The 21,735-nt window shown below is 51.9% G+C and overlaps 1 protein-coding gene across 13 annotated transcripts in view; it reads left to right on the top strand.

The window, feature by feature from the left end:
* Positions 1-21,645, top strand: part of TANC2 (tetratricopeptide repeat, ankyrin repeat and coiled-coil containing 2) — a 176,784-nt gene extending 155,139 nt beyond the window's left edge. For 11 of the 13 annotated variants that reach the window (XM_048926910.1, XM_048926909.1, XM_048926919.1 and 8 more), the window contains 9 exons: positions 2,906-3,039; positions 3,505-3,628; positions 6,771-6,946; positions 7,528-7,660; positions 8,194-8,223; positions 9,023-9,114; positions 10,653-10,799; positions 13,169-13,269; positions 14,859-21,645. In XM_048926910.1, the coding sequence (XP_048782867.1) occupies positions 2,906-3,039; positions 3,505-3,628; positions 6,771-6,946; positions 7,528-7,660; positions 8,194-8,223; positions 9,023-9,114; positions 10,653-10,799; positions 13,169-13,269; positions 14,859-16,818 (2,897 nt within the window). In that variant the 3' untranslated portion in view covers positions 16,819-21,645. The remainder of the gene's footprint in view (positions 1-2,905; positions 3,040-3,504; positions 3,629-6,770; positions 6,947-7,527; positions 7,661-8,193; positions 8,224-9,022; positions 9,115-10,652; positions 10,800-13,168; positions 13,270-14,858) is intronic. The other 2 variants (XM_048926921.1, XM_048926916.1) reach the window with 2 other exon arrangements.
* The last annotated feature ends 90 nt before the right edge of the window (positions 21,646-21,735 follow it).

Here is a 21,735-nt window from a genome sequence, read left to right as displayed (position 1 = left end):
GTGATGGAGACGTGTCCCTGCAGTGTGCCCTCAGAGGCAGCATCGGGCATTGCAGATGTTCTTCTTGGGTTAGGATAGTCCTGTTTGTCTGGATAAGCTGGCAAAGCTTGGTGCAGAGCCCTGCAGCTTTCCCAGCTGTTCTGTGGCTCTGCGTTCCCTCCAGCTCCGCCTTTGCAGGTCACAGCCCTCCCTTCCCTCCTCTCTTTCTGCTCCCAACGCTTTGCTGCATGCTCTTCTCCATGCAGAATCCCAGCTCTTCTCTTCCTTCACATCTGGGTAGCTCTGCTGTTCCCAATCTGCCTGCTGCCCCAGGGTCTCCAGCAGAAACCTTTCCCCACTGTCACCTTCCTCCCATACCTCTCCCCTTCAATGCACTCACATCTGGAAGGGATAGCTGGCAGCACAGACTGCTGATGAGCACATAGCAGACAAACTGGGGAGCTGTTAGAAATGAATCCCCACTTATCCATTACAACAGCTATGGGTAAGGCAGGAAAAGGAGCAAAATTGAGCCAAGCACCAGCAGTCCTTCCTTCCATCACAGGTAAGATGCATTCATATGGATCGCAAGACTCCCTCACACATTGTTCTAATTTTATTTTCCCAAGAGTAAACAGTGAGTTTAGTTTGCACTTGAAGTCAGAACGCTCATTTCCACCGTTTTTTCTATTCCAAAAATAGCAGTCTGCCCTAAAAATCCGAGTGGGGACTTTTCTGTCTTTTGATACTTGTTGCTCATGTGTCTGATGTGCCATAGAGCAGAGCCTGGCTCAGTGATGTCAGCCTGATCTCATCCCACAGCAGCGCCAAGTTACATCGTAAGGTCAGGAATTGCTGACAGCACAACTCCAGATGGATCGTGTGCCCCCGGGACGAGGCTCCCATCAAACCCAGCACAAAAGCATCTGAGTCACTTGTAACAGCTCCATCAGGGCTGGAGGTGCAAGAGCAGCAATGCTGCCTGCGTGTATCCTGCTGCCAGCCCCTGAAATGGATCCACGCGCCGTATCGGAGCCCACTGCGATGTAATGATTCCTTCTGCAGATCAACTTTGTTTTGCTGTAGGAAAGCAGGCAGGCTTTGCACAGCAGGCAGTGTGCTGCAGCAAATCCCTTCTGCTGGAGAGCCGACATCCTCATGATCGAGGGCGGATGGAGTCAGCTTGGGTTTTGTTGGATGCGTTTTGGGAATTGCAGCAACTGTTTCATGGCATCTATGCCAAGCCTTGGTTATTGCAAGGTGTGATAGCATGGCATTCTGTTCTCCTGAAAGAGCTGCAGTGTAAACACTCCCATTTTCCAGCTCTGGTCTCCTCTTGCTGGCTGGGCTCATTTGGCTCAGTTCTTCACACCGAGCCATCAGCTCTCAGGCAGCAAAACTTCCAACCAAACCATTTCTCTCGTTTCATCTCCTTTCCTGGCCCTTTCCAGTCTTCAGGCAGCAGAAAGGAAGTTGTGCCTTGCACTGTGGGTTCTGTGGTGGCTCCTGCAGGCACATCAGATAGGGATGTCAGCAGGTGAATGCATGCACCTGAGGAGTGCTAAAAGCTTAGGGAAGTGGGTGCTTGCAGGAGGCTTCCCAAAGTGGTTTAATTGAGCTTTGGAACCGGGATGGATGAGCAGAACTACTGCACAGAGGAGTCCAGCAGAGCAAAGCTGAGAAGGGTATGGCTACAGATCCAGTCATCCCATTCCAGTAAAGTCTCTTCCAAAGTCTTCTTTGTGGTGAACGCAGACTGTAGCTGCTTTACATACCATTTTGATATTAACCCACAACACTTCAAGTGCAGGCAGGTTTAGAAATAGAACCCCAAAGCCCTGCGTGCTGATCGCTCTGCCGTGCACATTGGTCACAGTCCTGCTATATTGGTAGCTTACGTTTAAAACCCACATGGATCTGATTATAGGTGCTGCGGTATGTTCTGCTCGTGGTAAAGGGATGATTTTTCTTTTAACTCTTGCTGTCTCTCAACTCCGAGTGAAGAGGACTCGAGCATAATGTGGGAACAGAAGAGAGAATTAATTAAATCCCCCACCATTAACAGCGATGGAGTTGGAAACCCATCAACACCTCGTAATCAGCCGTCCCACAGAAATGTACTTCAGAGAAAAAAACAAGCGACGTCAGTTCGAAATAGACTCCCACCTTCTGCTCCAACTCCCACCGGAGGCAGCACAGAAGTGCAGAGAGTTGGGGGGGAGGAGAGAAGGAGGAACTGAAAAGTCTAAAATTAATACCAAAGACAAGTCAAAGGCAGGTCCTGCACTCGGAGCTGGTTTTGGATGTGTCTTTTTGAACCCACCGTGACTTTTCGGGTTGGCAGAGCAGAGTTGAAGAGGGAGGAGGTATCAGCTGTTTCTTCCCAACCCACTGAAGCTGAGAGACCAGAGAATCACAGAACTATAGAATGGCCTGGGTTGCAAAGGAGCACAGTGCTCATCTGGTTCCAATCCCCTGCTGTGTGCAGGTCACCAACCAGCAGCCCAGGCTGCCCAGAGTCACATCCAGCCTGGCCTTGAATGCCTGCAGGGATGGGGCATCCACAGCCTCCTTGGACAGCCAGTGTGAGATGATTTGTTTTTTGCACAAAGACTGTTGCAGGTGGGATCAGTCCTGCCCAGAAGGAGCGGCCAAAACGAGCATTTTGCATGGAAAACATCGGAGTGCATAGACACCACCTTTGCTTTCCAGTTACTCCAGAGATCCACAGGCTGACATAAAAAAAATCCCCATCCCAACAACGCTGCTCTGGGTTCATTCCAACATAGGAGAGCCCAGAGCTCGCTGCCGGGAAACCGTCCCTGATCCATCCCTCATCTTCTGTTGGCGTTGCCCATTGGGTGCTGTGGTTGGGGCACCATGGAGCCATCATGGCTGCTCCCCTCACTGCCTCTTCTCTCCACAGCACTGACGGCGGCTGCAGGCCGGGGGAAGCTGGACGTGTGCCGGCTGCTGCTGGAGCAGGGAGCTGCTGTGGCACAGCCCAACCGGCGCGGTGTGGTGCCTCTCTTCAGCGCCGTCCGGCAGGGCCACTGGCAGGTCAGCATCCCGTCCCACCTCTGCCTGGTCAGAAATGACCTCTCAGATCCCCAGGCCCAACCCCAGCCCACCCCATCGTGCCCATAACCACATCCCGCAGTGCCACATCACGTTCCTTGAACACTTCCAGGGATGGGGACCCCCTCACCTCCCTGGGCCGCCTGTGCCAACACATTGCCACGCTTTTGGAGAAGAAATTGTCCCTAATTCCCAATCTGAACCTCCTGTGGTACAACTTAAGGCCATTACCTTTCATCCTGTTGTTTGTCCATGGAGCAGAGACCAATCCCCTGCTCATTACAGCCTCCTGTCAGGGAGCTGTAGAGTGCGAGGTCAGCCCCCTGCCCAGCTTGCTTTCCAGGAAAGTTTGCCAAACCCTTAAGATGCAGGGACCACTGTGGACCTTCTGAGCTCCCATCTCCTTCTAGCACTCCTCCAGGTGTGCCCTTGCTTTGTGTGTTGCAGATTGTGGACCTGCTGCTCACCCACGGTGCTGACGTGAACATGGCAGACAAACAGGGCCGGACACCGCTGATGATGGCTGCATCCGAGGGACACCTGGGCACGGTGGAGTTTCTGCTTGCACAAGGTTAGAGCACATGCTTGGAGCGTGTTGGGGTCTGACCACAGCAAGTCCCCTCCCAGTACCTTCTGTATTTCCTCAGCGGTGGGGATTGCGGCCCCATTGCCGGGTTGGGCAGTGGGAGAGGTCCCCATCACTTCCCCATCTGTTGGAGGGCACAGTTATGGGCAATATACTCATCTTGGCTGTATGTTTTGTTCTCTGTGCTTGACACTCATGGCCTCCAAACCACATATTGTGTAGGAATTACAATGGCAGTGTTATGAGAGGTGCTTTGGGCACTGAGGGCAGAATGTGCCCCTGAGCTGTGCTTCCAGCTTTCCCCTCAGACAGAAATCAACGAGCAATGCACCTGAACTGCAAGCAAGACCACAGAGTGATGCTCAGCCCCAGGGCCAGGGGTTGGGGTGTGATATCACTCCCATTTTCAGTGCTAGCATTGCTACCCATGGTTTTGACACCCATGTGAATGGGATGGTAAAGCCCTAACATGGGAAAGGATTTGGTGTGTTGAGTGTTTTGAAGACGGTGTGCTCTTCAGGTCTAGTACTCACAGATAGTACTCACAGATCCACCTTGCTCAGTGCTTTTAGCGTCTAACAACTGCTTTGCTCGGAGTCATTCAGTCAGCAAGAATGTATTTCAGTTTTATTCATTTCTGATGTCATGTTTGAGGTGATTCAGAGCAGCACACTGCCTGCTGCCTGTACAGACACCACGGTTTCTGTCCTTTCTTAAATACAGGCCAGTGGGACTTGCACTGCCCTGCATGGGGCTGTGACAGTGATCACGAAGCTGAGGGTCCAAGAAATCAAAGCCATAAAAACCTTTTGTACTTGAAAGGGACTGTTCATCTAAGTAGCTCGTTAAACAGCACTAAATCTGCCATAACACATGGTCCTGAAAAGTAAGCTCGAGCCTGGGCAGAGTACAGTGATATATAGGGTATGTTAATTAAAATGGCTTTAACAATCCTGTTTAATGTTTCATTAAAATCAAAGTGTGTGAATCATAAGCCATAAGCAGTAATTAGAGTGTTGCAAAGCAAATCTCGTTTGGCTGTGCTTGATTAACGCAGCCAGCGTTTGTAAACACTTTTTATTAACCGAGTTGCAGTCCTCAATCAACTTGAAATCCGGACTGGTGGAGTTACCTGCTGCTCTGTGAGGAGCAGAGGAGGAGCAGAGCTGTGAACCATGAATTAAACCTCCCTGGTTGTACCCCTGCCAGAGCAGCTGTCGGTCCATTGGCCATTGTTGTATCCGGACAGAACCTTTGATGGCACTTGAAGTCAATTCCCCTCCAGACTTTGTACTTGTTGCACGTCCTTAATGCTGTGAGTGGGTCAGAGACCCCTGGGGAGTGCAGGATGCATTAAGGAGCAGAGAAGCACACAGAGGTTCTGATGAGAGTCTGGCTCTGCTGTGGCACTGTCTGCTCACTGGGACCTTCAGCTTGGATCCCTGCATTGGTGCCCGAAAATCTGAGTGTGTCACTCCATTGTGTGGTGGCTCTTCCCTTGGACTGGGGAAGAAATGGGATGGTTGGGTGATGGTGCAGCTTTCCAGCTTCCCTCTTGGTGCGGGAGCCTTCTCAGCTGCTCCAAAAGGCAGGGAGGGAAAAAATAAGAGAACTGAAAAATACCCTGAGTTGAAAGGAACCCATAAGGATCATTGAGTCCAGCTCATGGATCTGCACTGGAGAATTATGGAATCCTAGAATATCCCAGGTTGGAAGAGACTCTTAAGGATCACTGAGTGCAGGCTCCGCACAGGACCACCAATCAACAGAGGACTTTGTTTAATTGCAAGAAGGGAGCTGGTACAAATGAGAAGGAATGAAATGAGGTTTATCCTTTGTAGTGGAGCAGCAGTTGGCCTCAGCTCGATCATCTCGAGAGCTTTCACAGAAGGATTTGTGGATTCCACATGGGGCAGTGATACAGCAGGTTGAGGAGCACTGTTGGCAACAGAGTGCCACCTCAGCACACCAGATTGCCCCAGCCGTGCTGTGCACGCAGCAGGCACAGTGCTGGGGCTGTGCTGAGAGCTCTAGATGCAGATTTGTGAACATAATCTCCAGCAAATGTTCACGTTGTTTTGCTCCTCCACAAACAAGATGGGCGAGCTGGAAGACATAGCAGCTCGCTGTCATCTGGGCAATGTGTGCTACCCAGGGATGTGTCAGCTGGGATGAATGGGAACTTCAGGACATTCACATTCCTCCCCCACTTGCTAAGCATTCTGGAGCCAGGGAGAAACACATGCTTGAGAGTTTACCTACAGGAGAAAAACACTGCAGCAGCGATTCATGCCAGGCTGCTGGCAGGAGCATCCCACAGGTAGGCACAGCTCCTCGGAGCAGCAGAACTGATGCACATCTCTTCTGCACGCTGGAGAGCGAGAGCCCTGCGTGTGCCATGGCAACAGGAGCTGTCTTTGTGCCACGCAGAGGAGTGTTCACTTAATGCTGCTGTTCGAATCACGTATGCGGATCCATATGCTGTGTGAAGCAATGCTGACCCGTTGGTATGGCAGCGCAATTTCTGCATCCAAGAAAATGTCAAGCTCCCCCCTCCTTGGCTTGCAGTTGGCAGTAGTTTATCCCACAGCGTTGTATTTATATTGGGTAAAGTTCAGGGAGAAATACTGCTGGAAATTGTGTTGATTTGGGTAGAAGGGAGGGGGGTGAGGAGGGAGAAATACACGCTTTTGGGGAAGAATGGGGGTGATTTAGTTCCCCTGGTATGCCACAGCCTGCTGAAACAGCAGAATGGCCCCCAGCTCTGATTCACAGGCTGGATTAAAAAAAAAAGAAAACACCAAAAAACAGTTAAAAGGAAAGATTGACAACTCAGCTGAGGGATGTCACATCCACCCTGCTGCTCAGAGGCTTTTGCCAGGAGGGTCTACGGAGCGAAGTGTGAACAAGCCTGCAGCTCAGTGTGAATAAACCTGCCTGCACAGCTCCTATCAGTGCATTTCGAGTTGTGATGGAGGGTGAGCTGCAGGGTGAGAGAAATGCTAATAAAGTAATTAATAATTACATGTATCATTCTCTAAAAACAAGCTGTCATCACTGCGTGGAGAGTTTGTGCTGGTTTGTTGTGTCATAGAGCTTGCAAGTGAGCTGCCACTTGTCCTTCCAGGTGCCTCCATTTCTCTGATGGACAAGGAGGGCTTGACAGCCCTCAGCTGGGCTTGCCTGAAGGGCCACCTGGCCGTGGTGAGGGCCCTGGTGGAGAATGGGGCAGCCACCGACCATGCTGACAAAAATGGGCGCACACCACTGGACCTGGCAGCTTTCTATGGCGACGCGGAGGTGGTGAGTGGCAGAACCAAAAGGGCAGCTTGCCTTAACCCCTCCAAGTAGTGCTGCACAGCTTGGTGTAGACAGCATGGCTTGGTATAGCAAATCACTGAGTCATAGAATGGGTCGGGTTGGAAGGGACATTAGGGATGGTAGAACCATGGAATCACAGCATGGTTGAGTTGGAAGGGACCTTAAAGATCATAGAAACATGGAATGGTTGAGTTGGGCTGGAAGGGACCTTGAAGATCATAGGCGCATAGAAGTGCAGCACAGTTGAATTGCAGGGGGTCCTGAAGACCACAGACCCACATAACCATGACATGGCCGGGTTGGAAGGGACCCCACTGCCCCACCCCCTGCCATAGGCTGGCTGCCCTCCATGAGCTTAGGCTTCCTAGAGTGCATCCATGGCTTTGGGACACCTCCAGAGGTGGGACACCCACAGTTCCAGGCAGCACCAGGGCCTCACCACCCTCTGGCTAAAGATTTTCCTCCCAACCTCTGACCTAGATCTCCTCTCTTTTAGTTGGAACTGGGCAAGCTGTTGCTGGATGTCCTTCCCCAGCAAGCTGACGGCTGGTTTGCCATTGCAGGTTCAGTTCCTGGTGGATCACGGGGCCATGATCGAGCACGTCGACTACAGCGGGATGCGTCCCCTGGACAGGGCGGTGGGGTGCCGCAACACCTCGGTGGTCGTCACCCTCCTGAAGAAAGGAGCAAAGATAGGTAGGGCCTGGGGGACACCTGGTCAGCTCTGTGTGGGGGCACTCGGAGTGAGAACCCCAACCCGGAGGCAGCCTCAGCCCCGCTGCTGCTTCGTACCCCGAAAGCAGCCCCGAGTCAGGAGCGCCGTTGTTCACGTGTTAAATTGGGATGTTTTATTGCTGTCGTATCACTTAGAGAAAGTGAATAAACAACTGTTTCTTTGGCAAGGTCTTTCCTCCGGTAATGCCTTTTCTATCTTTACTAGTCCGAGCCGACAGGCGTGCTGTGTCCATGCATTGCTGTGAGCTGCTGCCTTCACTGCTCTGTATACGCTTCAGACCTCAGTGTTACCTGCACTGCGCCACGCAGCCGCTCACGTTGCGTTTTCCTGTGAAAGGGGATTTGCTGGTGCATTGGCTTCTTTGCTGCCTGCCTCTCACAGCTGCTTTTTTCCTTTCTTTTTTTTTTTTTTTTTCTTCTTTTTTTTTTTTTTCACCTTCATCCATTTTTTTCCCCTCTCTCCTACAACTTTTTGTTTTCTCCTTTCTTTGAAGGTTGTCAGACGTTACCGAGTCGCCCACGAGGTATATCTCATTGCTGTCAGCATCAGCCTCGATCTGATAGCTTTGTCAGCCTTGCTTTCTCCTGTTTGATTTAGCCTGCATGCGTCCCCAACACCTCTAATCTTTTAATTTACCTCACCTTCGAATAATTTTTTTAAATGACTGTTGCAGAGAATAACTTGAACTCAAAAACTAACCTGCTTCCCCCAAAATGTACTGAATCTACTTATAGAAATAGCAGTGACTTATTCCTCCCCCACACTAATGAGCTGTCCCCAGATTTTGCCACCCCACTGTCAGTCAGATAACAATGCTCTGCATTGGGTCCCCTTGTGCTGTCCCACAGCACTTCTTTGCTTCAGAGCATCTCCAACTCAGCACTAGTTTGTAGCCAGGATTTGCTGCTACGCTCATAGATACAGCTGTTAATTCACGAGTAAATTACGTGCTGTTACTCTTGATGTAACCACTTGGATTTGCCCTTTAAACGCCTCTCACTCCCCTCACACTTTGCCCCCACCCCAGTTCTGCAAACAGCACTGCCCTCTCGTGGAGATGGCTCCCTCCATTTCCCCACATGGCCGTGCTGATTAGTGCCAGCGTTAATGACTGACCGCCAAGGAAAAACCATTGCAATGTGGATGCCATTAATTTTAAGTACAAGAGGAATTGTCAGCTCCATCATTGGGTGCTCTTTGACCACACCACAAGTTGTTCTCTCCAGCAGAAATTCCCACCCCAGGATATTTTTTCCACCCAGCTTCCTACCACCCTTGCATTGTATGAGTTTTTTACCCATCATGCATCCTGTACACTGCAGGTCCAGCAACATGGGCGATGGCCACCTCCAAACCAGACATCATGATCATCCTGTTGAGCAAGCTGATGGAAGAGGGAGACATGTTTTACAAGGTGAGAAGAGTTTTCTTGAAGAGGTGGGGAAAATGCAGCTTACAGCATGTATTTGTTCCTCCTTTGATAGCAGTGTGAGCAGTGCTGCTGCCTTAAAGCCTGCAGGATTCCTTGTGCTGAAACTGACTTTGGTTAGTGGGGTTGGGGTGGGGGAGGTTGAATGCCAAACTCCCTAACAAAGCTGAAGCAAAGCCAAGGCTGTCTGCGTTCTGGGCCTGAGCCAGCGCTTCATTTCCTCCTTGAAAACACCAGAACCCAAGTGCTTTCCAGAGGTTCTCAGTGCTGATGTCATCCCATCAGATCTGGCAGCGTTGTGGTTACCTGACAGCTGTGAGCTGTGAGCAAGGCAACAAGGCAGCATAGCCCAGAGAAGTGCTGTGAAGAAAGAGGAACTTTTTGTGGTGGAAACAGACGCAGGTGGCTTTTTCATTGTCCTTTAGCTCGTGGGATGTGTTTTACCATTGTGGTTAGAGTTGCTTTCGCTCCTTGTGTTGTTAAGACCTGAAGATCTGCACACACACATAAAAATGTGCAAGTACAACAATGATTCACTGCGAGGCTCCAAGGGTAAAGGAGAAAATATGCAAAGCTGGCATTGCAACTGCAGTTATCTGCCAGAGATACGTGATGCGACTCTGAAACCTGAATCAAAGAGGTTTTCAAGCTTACTGCTCATAGCTGCAAAACTTCTGTCTGGGGCATCATGAATCGTGTGCATCCCAGATCCCATTCTGCCCTCTTTCTCTCATTGCAGCTGCTATGGGTGCCCCCCTTCAGGGCACAGATCATGCCATCCCAAAAGCAGGTGCCCAAAATAGCAAGGCTGAGTCACCTTTTGAAGGTGACTGTTGCGTCCCAGTAACGATAAAAGGAACCCAGCTGACAGGCTTAGATGCAGACACCTAATTTCTAAACATCTGCAGTCCAGGAGATGAATCCCAATCCATTTGTCCAACGTCAGAACCACATCAGTGCAGTAATGCTTATCTTTGCTATTACTGTTGCACCCAAAGACCGACGCTTTGTGTTCTTTACCCTCCCTAGTGCTTGCTGGGGTTTGAGTCAGTCACACACCAGTGGTGTGGAAGGCTCATTGCCAGAGTGCTACTCCTCAGCACCGTGAAGTTGCACTGGATATGCATTGTGTGGCTTCTGAAGTGCACAGCATCAACCACCGAGCTGTTGGTGGGCTGCCAGGAGTGCATCTACCTTTGGGAGGGATGTAGGGTCCTCTGCAGAGCTGGCTTACTGGTTGCCCAGCTCAGAAGTCCGTTTGTCCATAAGCCAGATGGAGTTGGATCAAGTTATTAAAACAATTCTTGATGAGTTTCCTGCTGCCTGAGATGGGAGAACTCAGCTTACACATGGCATCTGCATTTCCAGATCAGATACTGGACGAATGGTCTGGCTTTCATTTCTAGTGAACAGTTAAATAATGAGATCATGTTACCTTCACCGCCAGAACATCCATGGGTCTGGCAGTGCTTTGCAGTAAACTCACCCAAAGGATTTGCTTTGACATGTTCTCCTTCTATCAGAAAGGTAAAGTGAAGGAGGCTGCCCAGCGCTACCAGTACGCCCTGAAGAAGTTCCCCAGGGAAGGCTTTGGGGAAGACCTGAAAACCTTCCGTGAGCTGAAGGTGTCACTCCTTCTCAACCTCTCCCGATGTCGAAGGAAAATGAATGTAAGTCACACAGCACTCAGAGCCACGTCCCTCCTGCAGCCCTGCCCCAACCTCCGTGGTCTCCTCTGTGTGCCCTGGTTGTCCTTCACAGAGCACGGGTATTTTATGTATTGCCAGAGGAGCAAAGTAATGATTTAATATGCATCTGTGGTGATGAAAAATTCATGGCTGTGTTTACAGCGTTTTGAATTTTTTATCGCTCCCTTTTGATGGTGATGTGGATTTTGGGGGGTGGAGGCATTTTTCACATTTCTAGGGCAGTAGTGAGGGAGGAGGAGCCAGGAGATGCTCTCCTTGGAATGCTAATTAATTTAAAATGAAGGAGCATATGCTTAGGGGGCTGATGCTTCCCCAGGGCAGTGACTCATCCGCAGACACCCCCACTCACTCCCTCTCCTCCCAGCACTGCCGTAGCACTGTCACTCCCTGCTCCAATCCAGCAGCATCTATCTGGTGACAAACCTCAGCAGCACGTCTGTTCTCCAGCACACTGCCACCTCCCCCTTGCTCTCAGACTTTCTCCTCCACAACTTTTCAAGTCTCTGTAGACTCAAAAAGTGGTATCTCCGCCAGCGATGATTGCATGGGGAGGGAGGATGGGATTTTGTGACACCCTCATTGCTTTAAGCTAGGAGGGAGACATGAAAAGCAATGAAAAGGAAATCTGAGTGCTGGGGAATGAACAGTGCAGTTTGCAGAAGTGTGAATGTTCTCTCAGCAAGGCAGCCCCTTGCTAAGCCTACACATAAAGGACAAGATCTCCAGCTTGCTGCTCGTTGGGTCATCCCAGGGTTTGTGATACAAACTGGTTGTAAGCAGTTGTGCAGTTTTTGTACCTGCAGGTTGGACCATGAGGGTAACTGCCTCTTGCCTACGTGTCTGCTTTGGTCTGTTAGGTGGTATTTCTTCAGTAACTGCTGCTGAAGGTACAAACAAAAGTATTTGCCACTGACCAGACTTGAAAATGTTCCCCTGTAGGTTCAGAAGTAGAAATCTGATGGAAGATGTTTGTGTATTTAGGCCAAACTGTAAGATGCCAACCTCTGGCCAATGCCTGAGAATCTGACACCCCCCCCCCCGCCCTGTAGTGAGGCACATGCTGCTCTGTGGCCTCTTTGCTCAGATGAATCGCAGTGTCAGCTTCTCCCAGCAGCGTGTCCCCATAACACATCCCAGCATGGACACCTTGGGAGAGATTAAACCTCACCCTGGGTTTTTTTTAGGGTACACACGGCCTTACCTGTCCCTGCACACTGGGCTGGGCTGTGCTCATAAACTTCATTTCTGGCAGGGTGGGCTTTGCTTACTGAGTTCTTGGACAAACAAGGGGTATTCCTGGGTGCTTTCTGCCAGGACTGCTAGGGGCTGGAGCCCAAGTCATGGAATCATGGAATGACTTGGGTTGAAAAAGTCCTCAATGCTCATCTGGTTCCAACCCCCTGCTGTGTGCAGGTCACCAACCAGCAGCCCAGGCTGCCCAGAGCCACATCCAGCCTGGCCTTGAATGCCTGCAGGGATGGGGCATCCACAGCCTCCTTGGGCAACCTGTTCCAGTGCCTCCCCACCCTCTGGGGGAAAAACTTCCTCCTCATATCCAACCTAAGCCTCCCCATCTCACTTTAAAACCATTCCCCCTTGTGCTGTCAAGTCAAGCAGTGAGCATTCAGTTGGAGGAGATCGTCTTCACACCTGAGCTCAGCACTGAGGACAGGCAGCAGGATGTGAGCTGATCTCATGGCATTGCCACTCAGCATCACATCTCCATCCTTCGCTGTCCCACTTTTCCTTCCCACTCCCAACAACATAACATCTAGGGAGAGACAAGAGAACAGTGGCCCAGGTGGGAGATCTTGGCCACGCAGGTCCTGTTTGTAGCTCCCAAGGTCCCAGCAGTCCCTTCCTTCATGCACAGCTTTGTTCAGCCCCTTTCAAGTAAGTCAGTGTTTCAGAGTGGGAAGCTGAGGGCGTGGGAAAGGTTTCCTATCGCTTTCAACTGTGGAAAAAGAATCCTTCATGAGATTACATTCCAGGCTCTGTGGGACCAGATGTTTCCTCAAGACTGTAGGTTGTTGGACAGGGATTGCATGTTCTTGTTGGGGACACAAGGAGAACAGAGCTGGTGGCATGCCGGCCTCTGCTGGGTGCTCACAGCATCCAGCAGCATGGAAAGGGCTTTGAGTCCTTGGATGTGCCAGCAGAACACTTTGGTTGTAAGTGATGTCGAATCCATGTGAAACATTCCAGTACTGTCAGTTTTTCAGAGCTAACATGCAAAATATGTCTGTAATAAGTTCGTCTTCTCCACAGTTTGTATGTTTTTATTTTTCTGCCTGTTCAATGACTCACCTGCCCACCTATTGTAATGACAGGACTTTGGAATGGCAGAGGAATTCGCTACTAAAGCACTGGAGCTGAAACCGAAATCTTACGAAGCTTACTATGCAAGAGCAAGGGCCAAACGCAGCAGCAGGTGAGGAGACAGAGAAAGCTGAGTGCATGCAGCTCTGTGTGAACGTCCCCACATGAAGAAGTGGCAAAGGAACATTCCTCCATGAGGTGACAAAACTGAGAGTAAATGTTTTTGAGCCATTCGTCTTAGCTGGACTTTGAAAACTGTTCTGCACTGGGAGCCTTTACACCAAGACTGGCGTTCTTTTAAGAATACATTTCAGTTCAACCTCAGCTTGAACTCGAAGCAAAAAGTGATTCACGTTATGTGAAGGGGCAGGCTCCTGTTCATCACAGTGATTTTGTCTGACCTCAAATCCCCGACTCCATGCCCAGCAGCACTCCTTGCAGGGCAGAGCTGGTGACCAGTCATGCAGTGACTGTGCCAGCTGTTATGCTTCTGGCCCTCGGAGCACTGGGCCGTGCTCTATGGCCTTTCTGTGCATCTGGAGCCCATGGCATTCCCATGTTCACCCCCTGGAAGGGACCCCCTGTGGGGCTGCCTGCTTCTGCACTCCATGTGGGCGGCGCAGTCCTGACCTTCTGTTCTGCTGAGGAGCCTTTTAGCTGAGCCATGCTGACCTTGTGCCTTTCCTTTCATGGCTTTCCTCTCCATTGTTTCCAAAATGCTTTAAGGAAGCGTAAGAACTGGGTTCCAGATTATATCAGTCCCCAGGCATACAAGCATCCTTTTCTCCCCAGGTCTCTCCAACAGAAACTATGATCATTTCTGCCCTTGTTTGTTTCCCTGTTTGTGCAGCAGCCCTGAGGTCAGCACATCCAGAGGATGAGGCTTTTCCTCTTTGCATCTGGATTCCAGTAGGCTGTGCGGAAGCTCAGGCTGCTGTTGGGAGGTGCTGGGGAGTTTTTCTCTGTCTGTGATAGAGCAGCAAACCGGGGTGTTGGCACATCCAGCCCAGGGAGGGCTATCATCCCTCAGATCACAGCTGTGGTCAGATGGTTCTCCTCCAGAGCAAACAATGTCCCTGTAATTGACAGCCCACCTCCCTGAACTCCACCTCCCGTTACTCCTCACAGCCTTGCCGTTGCCATGCCATTCCTGGGGGGGGCTGCAGGTTTGCTAACATTGGTTGGACTCTTCATTCTGCAGAAGTTAGCCAAATCCATTGCAGAATTGGAGAGCCAGCTGAGCCTGAAGCGCTGCCCCTGGGAACCCCTGTGTTGTGCAGCCAGCTCTGACGCTGTGTGTGCTTGGCAGTGGGCAGAAGCGACGTTTTCACTGGCGTCAGCAGCTGCAGTTCCATCAGAGCTGCACACTCGTTTATGGCTACAGTGAGCTCAGCTGCTTTGGTTTCACCTTTGCTAACACAGGGCAGAGCTCGTGGTGGTGCTGTGAGAAGTAATCAGTCAGCCCGTAATGCACGCTGTGGAGGTGTTCTGCTATGCTGGGTTGTGCCATCTCAGGACCATATTTTCCCCTCTTTGTGGAGTGGCTGGCAGTATTTACCTTCAATTTGGGAGGGTTTTAGGGCAGCAGCCAGCTGCAACAGTCACAGTTTAAACCGGACAAAGCCCCCAGCATCCTCCAATAACGGCTTTGTTCGAATGCAGAGTAACTTCAGTTCTCCTCTCTGTCCCTTTGTCAAGCAGGCAGTTTGCAGCAGCCCTGGAGGACCTGAACGAGGCCATCAAGCTGTGCCCCAACAACCGTGAGATCCAGCGGCTGCTGCTGCGGGTGGAGGAGGAATGCCGGCAGGTGCAGCAGCAGCAGCAGCAGCAGCAGCAGCCACCCCCGCTGCCAGCAGAGCCTGAGCCCGAAGCCCAGCATGAAGAGCTGTATTCCGTGCAAGACATTTTTGAGGAGGAGTACCTCGAGCAGGACGTTGAGAACGTTTCCATTGGCCTGCAGACAGAGTCCAGGCCAAACCAAGGGCTTCCCATCATCCAGAGCCCACCCCCCTCCCCGGCTCACCGGGACTCAGCCTATATTTCTGGCTCACCTCTCGGCTCCCATCAGGTCTTTGATTTCAGGTCCAACAGCTCGGTGGGCTCTCCTACCAGGCAGGGCTACCAGTCCACGTCTCCCACTCTGTCTCCGACACACCAGAATTCCCATTACCGGCCCAGTCCTCCGCACACCTCTCCTGCCCATCAGGGCTCCTCGTATCGCTTCAGCCCACCCCCCGTCGGGAGCCAGGGGAAGGAATATCAGAGCCCACCGCCTTCTCCTCTTCGCAGAGGCCCTCAGTACCGCGCCAGCCCCCCAGCAGACAGCATGAGCGTGTACAGGTCGCAGTCGGGCTCCCCGGTTCGCTATCAGCAAGAACCCAGTGCTGTCAGCCCGCTTCCCGGCAGGCCCAAATCCCCCCTGTCCAAAATGTCACAGCGCTCCTTCCAGATGCCCCAGCTGCCCGTGGCCGTGCCTCAGCAGGGCCTGAGGCTGCAGCCAGCAAAGGCGCAGATTGTGCGGAGCAACCAGCCCAGCTCAGCCGTGCACTCCAGCACCGTCATCCCCACCGGTGCCTACAGCCAGGTTGCCCACTCGATGGCCAGCAAGTACCAGGCGGCGGCGGGGGAGATGGGAGTCAACCAGAGCAGGCTGGTGTACCAGGGCTCCATCGGGGGGATCGTAGGGGACAGTCGGCCCGTGCAGCACGTGCAGGCCAGCCTCAGCGCGGGGGCCATCTGCCAGCACGGAGGGTTGGCCAAGGAAGATCTTCCGCAGAGGCCGTCCTCGGCGTACAGGGGAGGCATGAGGTACAGCCAGACCCCCCAGATCGGGCGCAGCCAGTCTGCTTCCTACTACCCCATGTGCCACTCAAAGCTGGACCTGGAGCGTTCATCCCTGCCCTCTGGCCAGCTCGGCTCGCCGGACGTGTCTCACCTCATCCGGAGGCCCATCAGCGTTAATCCCAGCGAAATCAAGCCTCACCCGCCGACCCCGAGGCCGCTGCTCCATTCGCAGAGCGTCGGCCTGCGCTTCTCTCCCTCCAGCAATAGCATCTCATCCACCTCCAACCTGACGCCCAACTTCCGCCCCTCCGCCTCGATCCAGCAAATGGAGATCCCTCTCAAGCCGGCCTACGACCGGGCGTGCGACGAGCTGTCCCCAGTGTCCCCCACTCAGGGTGGGTACCCCAGCGAGCCGGCCCGTTCCCGGACCACGCCGTTCATGGGAATCATTGATAAAACCGCTCGGACTCAGCAGTACCCCCACCTCCATCAGCAGAACCGGACCTGGGCCGTGTCATCAGTGGACACTGTTATTAGCCCTACGTCTCCTGGCAATCTCCCCCAGCCGGAATCATTTAGCCCACCTTCTTCAATCAGCAACATTGCCTTTTATAACAAAACCAACAATGCACAGAATGGCCATTTGCTAGAGGAAGACTATTACAGCCCCCATGGGATGCTGGCCAATGGGTCCCGGGGAGACCTACTGGAGAGAGTCACCCAGGCCTCCTCGTACCCCGATGTGAAGGTGGCGAGGACGCTGCCGGTGGCACAGGCCTACCAGGACAACCTGTACAGGCAGCTCTCCCGGGACTCCCGGCAAGGGCAGACATCCCCAATCAAACCAAAGAGACCATTTGTGGAGTCTAATGTGTAAGAGACGCTTGTTGGAGTAAGACCCTTATGTTTGCAGCACACACTTCCAAGCTTGATTTCCATGCATATTATTATTAATTATTATTATTATTATTATTATTATTATTTTTATTTCTCTTTGGTAGCGACATGACCACGTTTCTCCGGTACTCGGTGCGGTGGTCAGACACCATGCACGCGCTCCGGCCCTTCCGTCCCCCAGCTGACTGTGAAGCCACCATCAGCCAAGCAGTACATTGCCCAATTCCAGCTGAGCTCCCTCACTTGGCAGCTGCCAACCAGGATATCCCAGTACGCAGTGTGGGGTAGGCCAGGAACATCCCTTACGCAGTGGGAGGTAACCAGATCTTTTTCAGGAGACAATCGTGTCCGATTTCAATCAGTTCCTTATTTCTCAATGAGCTCCTACTGCTGACAGTTCCCAGTGGGAGCAGAGCGGGTGTCCCAACAACCTCTTCTGGGGCTGCGTCTGCAGGCTGCCACACAGCAGGGCTGTTCCCTGCCCAGCTCTCCCTTTGCTCAGACAGAGCAGAGCATCGTTCGTAGCTATGCACAGCACCCATCCTGCTTGACCAGTGTGCAGCATTGCGATTGGAATTGTGTTTCTTTAATTGCTTACGCTGCCGGAAGGGTTGGGGGTCACCAGGTGCTTTGCTACTTTGCCATCTGGGTGTCCTGGTGTCGGTTTATTCGTGGGCATTGTTGCAGGTGCTCAGAGATTGCACCTTCACGGGCCGAGGGAACTGGGTTAGGAGTGGGACCGCAGCTCAGTTGCCCCATTAGCAGATGGCTGCATCCCAAATGTGGCACCACATTTATCACCAGGACAGCTGAACGTTGGGGTTTTCATTTGTTTTGGGGCTTTTTATGGTGTTCTGTCTTTTCGACTAGGAAATCCTTTCCAAAAAGGAAATCCACAGTTTATTTCTTGGCTGGGATGCATAACATGGCACTGTGGCTCTGGGATGGGATGAGTCCAGTGACAAAGGTTGCAGGGTCCATCCCAAAATCATGGAAAGCAATTGCTCTGTTCTCTTACCTATAGATGGGAGAGATGGTGCTTTGCTCTTTAAGGACCTTTAGTTAGAAGAGAGATATTTATAATTTATTTATGTGCTCTGTTTCAGGACATTTTTTTGTGGTTTGGTTGTTTTTCTCTTATTTTTTGTAAATCAAACACAAGTCACATCAAGGCAGTGTGAACAGCGGGGGACACTTCCAGAAACCTTTGTACTGAATTTTGCAGTTGTTCCCTGGCATTTCTTGGGATGAGTGGAGGGACTTCTTTACCAATGCTTCACTTAGTGCTGCTTGCTTTGTAATTTGCCTTTCCATTACTGAGGGCGATTGGTTGGAGCGATAAACCTGGAGCTTGTTTTAAAGCAAAAATAGTGCCTGTTGCCCACTGCTGAGCCTCACCCATAGCAGCTCCTAATAGCAAAATCATACAACCATGACATGGTTGGGTTAGAAGGGACCTTACAGCCTGCCCAGCTCCAAGCCCTGCCGTGGGCTGAGTGCCCTCCCAAGCTCAGGCTGACCAGGGCCCCATCCGTGGTGTTATGGGGCAAGAAAGGGATCTGATGCTGAGCAGGAAGAGTGAGCAAAACCTGTTGATGTTTCCAAAGGGCTACCTATATCTGGACGTAGATTGCAGAATGCCTCAAACTGAACCACAGCACTCAGCCTGGAGCTAAACCAGCCCCGGTGGTGGTCGGGCTCAGCCCACGCTGGGCACAGCAGGACCTCGTGTCTCACAGACACACCAAGAGCATCCCAGGCTTTTCCTCTTGTGTTGTGTATTTGTCTGGGGCACTGTTTGCATTGAAGTTGGCTCGTTGCTTCTCAAGCACAGCTCAGCCCCGACCTTTGCTTTCTCACAGGGCTGGGGGAGCGCCGGCAGCGCTGCTTCTCTCCTTGGAAGCAGCGTGCTGCTGTGTGTCCCTCTTTTGGAAACGGTTCTGCTTTGCAAGTAGAAAACCCCTTCCCCTCAGCTTTCTGAACACGAGCAGCTTTCTGCCTTCAGTTGCTTCTTGGAATGGGAAAAGGAACGAAGCTCAGCCCCGCTCTGCTGCACAGCAAAGCGCACGCTTGGAGAGCTGCATGCACTGTGCTGCTCACTGCCCCATGTCCCCCAGTGCCACCTCGGGTTTGTGAAGGTGTTTTAAGGATAGAACCAAAACACAGCTCTCACTGTAACCACACAGAGACAACGCTGGCGTGGTGCAGCGCGTGGGTTTGTCACGATGGTGAGTGTTGCATTTTCACAGGATTCTTGCACTAGCGGTTTTCCATCTGTTCTCTCTGTACATGGGTGCACTTTACTGTTAGAATTTGTTCCTCTGATAAATACTGGATATTTAAACGTGAGTAGTGTCCTCGTTAGGAAATAGCAAAGCAGCTCTCGTCTCTTGGTGTATTTTTCAAAAAAAGAGAAAAGGAAAAAAAAAAAAGCCACAAACCAACAAATTGTTTCTAGCACAAGGACCAACTCTTGTACATAAGCATCGACAGGCGGAGTCACTTTCAAACACGACGTCCTTTGCAGTGGCTTTAAGGCGCTTCCCCAGCAGTTCTCATAGGGGTGAGGAGCTGCTCTCTCCCCCCAGCATCACGCTTGGGTTCACTCACGCAGGAGCAGAGGTCGGTGTGTGTTTGTGGTCCCATTGGGAAGTGCCCTCATTGCTCCAGTCTCACCCCACGTCCCCTCACTGCCGTGTCTTTGCTGCAGACCGTAGTGCCCCACGCTGTGCTGTGCCTTCAGCTTCTTTCAGTAACTCCCATTCGGGTTTCTTGCATCTTGCAGGGTCCTTTAGGGTGCACCGAGATCATTGGCAACTATGAAACCCTCTGGATTTGGCTCTTGGGGTGCGTTTGGTCAGCAGTGTGGGAGCACACACCTGTATTGAGCTGCAGCACCAGCAGATGTCCCTTGCACTCTGTATTGCAGAGCCACAACTTCAGTGTGGGGCTGCTGTGGCACAGTGTGGGGTCGCAGCTGTGGTTTGTGCCCTGGTTTGGAATCACACGGATCTGGTTTGTGCCCTGGTGTAGATTCACATGGTTCTGGTTTGTGCTCCAGTGTAGATTCACATGGTTCTGGTTTGTGCCCCAGGATGAAGGATGCTGCGGTGCCAGGCGGGGTGCCTGCATCGTGCAGTCATGCTGCTGCCCCTACATGCTGGGCAGGACATTGGAGGGCTCTGACAACAGCCCTGAGGGACTGATAGAAGTGCTTGGCAAAGGGAAGATGTTCCAAAGCTGAGGTCCTTGGTCCAGCCCAGAGCTGCAGCCTGGGCTGCCCACCCTGCGCTGCTTCATCCAGGGCTGAACTTTGTTGTGTTGTTTCGTTTTGTTTTGTTCTTAATTTCACGTGGCTGTAAAGAAACCTGCTTAGCTAGCGTAAACTGTGTGCGTGCATCATGCCTAAGCCATATGTGGGTTAGGTCCTGAAGCGGGGTGGTACGGAACGGGCGGCGATGCAGTCCCCTCGTACAAAGGCAGTTGTGAATTCAGGGTTACCCAGAAGAAGTCTAGCTGAACCCAAGTGCCAGCTCCGCCTTACCTAGAGAAACAAGCAAGCCGCCGTGCCTGTTGGTTGCAGAGGAGGTCCTGGGTCACTCCTTGGTGGGTTTGGGCTCGGATTTGTCTTCGGGGTCGCCGACGACTCCAGGTGTTGTGAGAAGGGCTGAGGGCACGGTGCGGCGCGGGGACCTCTGCAGAGAACGCCTTCGCTCCCGGATGGTTGCGCTCCCCGACGCCGCTGGGGTGCATTTGGACACAAGCACAACGGTGAAAGTCAATCTGCTTTTTTTCAGATTTGTTTGGATAATTGCTGGATTTTCATTCAATCAAACTCTTTTTCTAATCTAAAACCACTAAGGGCTCAATTCTTTAGCAAGGTGCGTTCGTGTCCAACTGACGGCAGCTGGATCTCACTGGAAACTGCTCCAGATCCACCCGAAAGAAAACCGGAGCTCACGCAGTCATCAGCTCTGCAGTGAATGGACACCAATGGGATCCGCCGCCTCCTCCCCTCCCGGCCACCGCCGCGTCTCAGTGCCACGCCAGCTTTGCAAGAAGGACTTGGTCCCTGGTGGGGGAGCCCCGCGGGAGGCAGGTGGGCGCCGGGACCCCGCGGGGTTGGGCCGGGTGGGCGCCTCGGCCCAGGAGAGGCGGTCGCTTCGCCTTCGCTCCTTGCTGACCTACGGACTGGTGTGGACTTCCAGCGCCGCAGGCGTCGCTCCTGCCCGGCCTTCCCTTTCCCATAGTGTTGCATTCAGCGTTTTGTCCGTTTCTGTCTTCACTTCCGAGAGGATCCGAGTTGGTACAGACCTGTACAGTAATGCACATTTTGTGATTTGTACAATCCCCCTGGTTGCCATCCTTCGAGACACTTGCTGGGAAGATCTTTAAGACACTTAATTTTCCTTTAGCTTTTCTATAATTCCGATGTAAAGGACTTTCTCTGTACAGTATATTATTCAATGCATGTTCTGTTCTCTCTACTGATGATATATTGAACACCACACAGTTGTGACATTGTGCAGTGGGGAGGACAACCCCTGCGGACAGCGGAGGCCTTCGCCTCTCGTGTATAAGGAAAGAAGAAAACATATTTTTTCCTTTGCTGTATTTGCTTGAGCAGAGTTTTCTTGTCTGTACATGTGAGCTGTGAGATAGATGTGAAAAGTTCAAAAGAATGCATTTCCCCCCCCTCACCCCAATGTATACAGATTGTAATCTGTACAATGAAAACTGTATGTATGAAAAAAAAAATGTACTTATTTATAAATGGTTAACACTTGGAAACAGCCTTTGGACTGATGGTGGTTCCCAACCTCACGTGAAAGATCCCAGATGGCAGCGGGTGAGGGTGGATGCAGCCTGGTTCTGCCCAACCCGGGGCAATGGGAGG

The sequence above is a fragment of the Lagopus muta genome, chromosome 25, assembly GCF_023343835.1.
Source record: "Lagopus muta isolate bLagMut1 chromosome 25, bLagMut1 primary, whole genome shotgun sequence".
In the NCBI taxonomy this organism is placed as follows: Eukaryota; Metazoa; Chordata; class Aves; order Galliformes; family Phasianidae; genus Lagopus; species Lagopus muta.
Note: the sequence above shows the minus strand (reverse complement) of the source record. Positions and strands in the feature narration are given on the sequence as shown.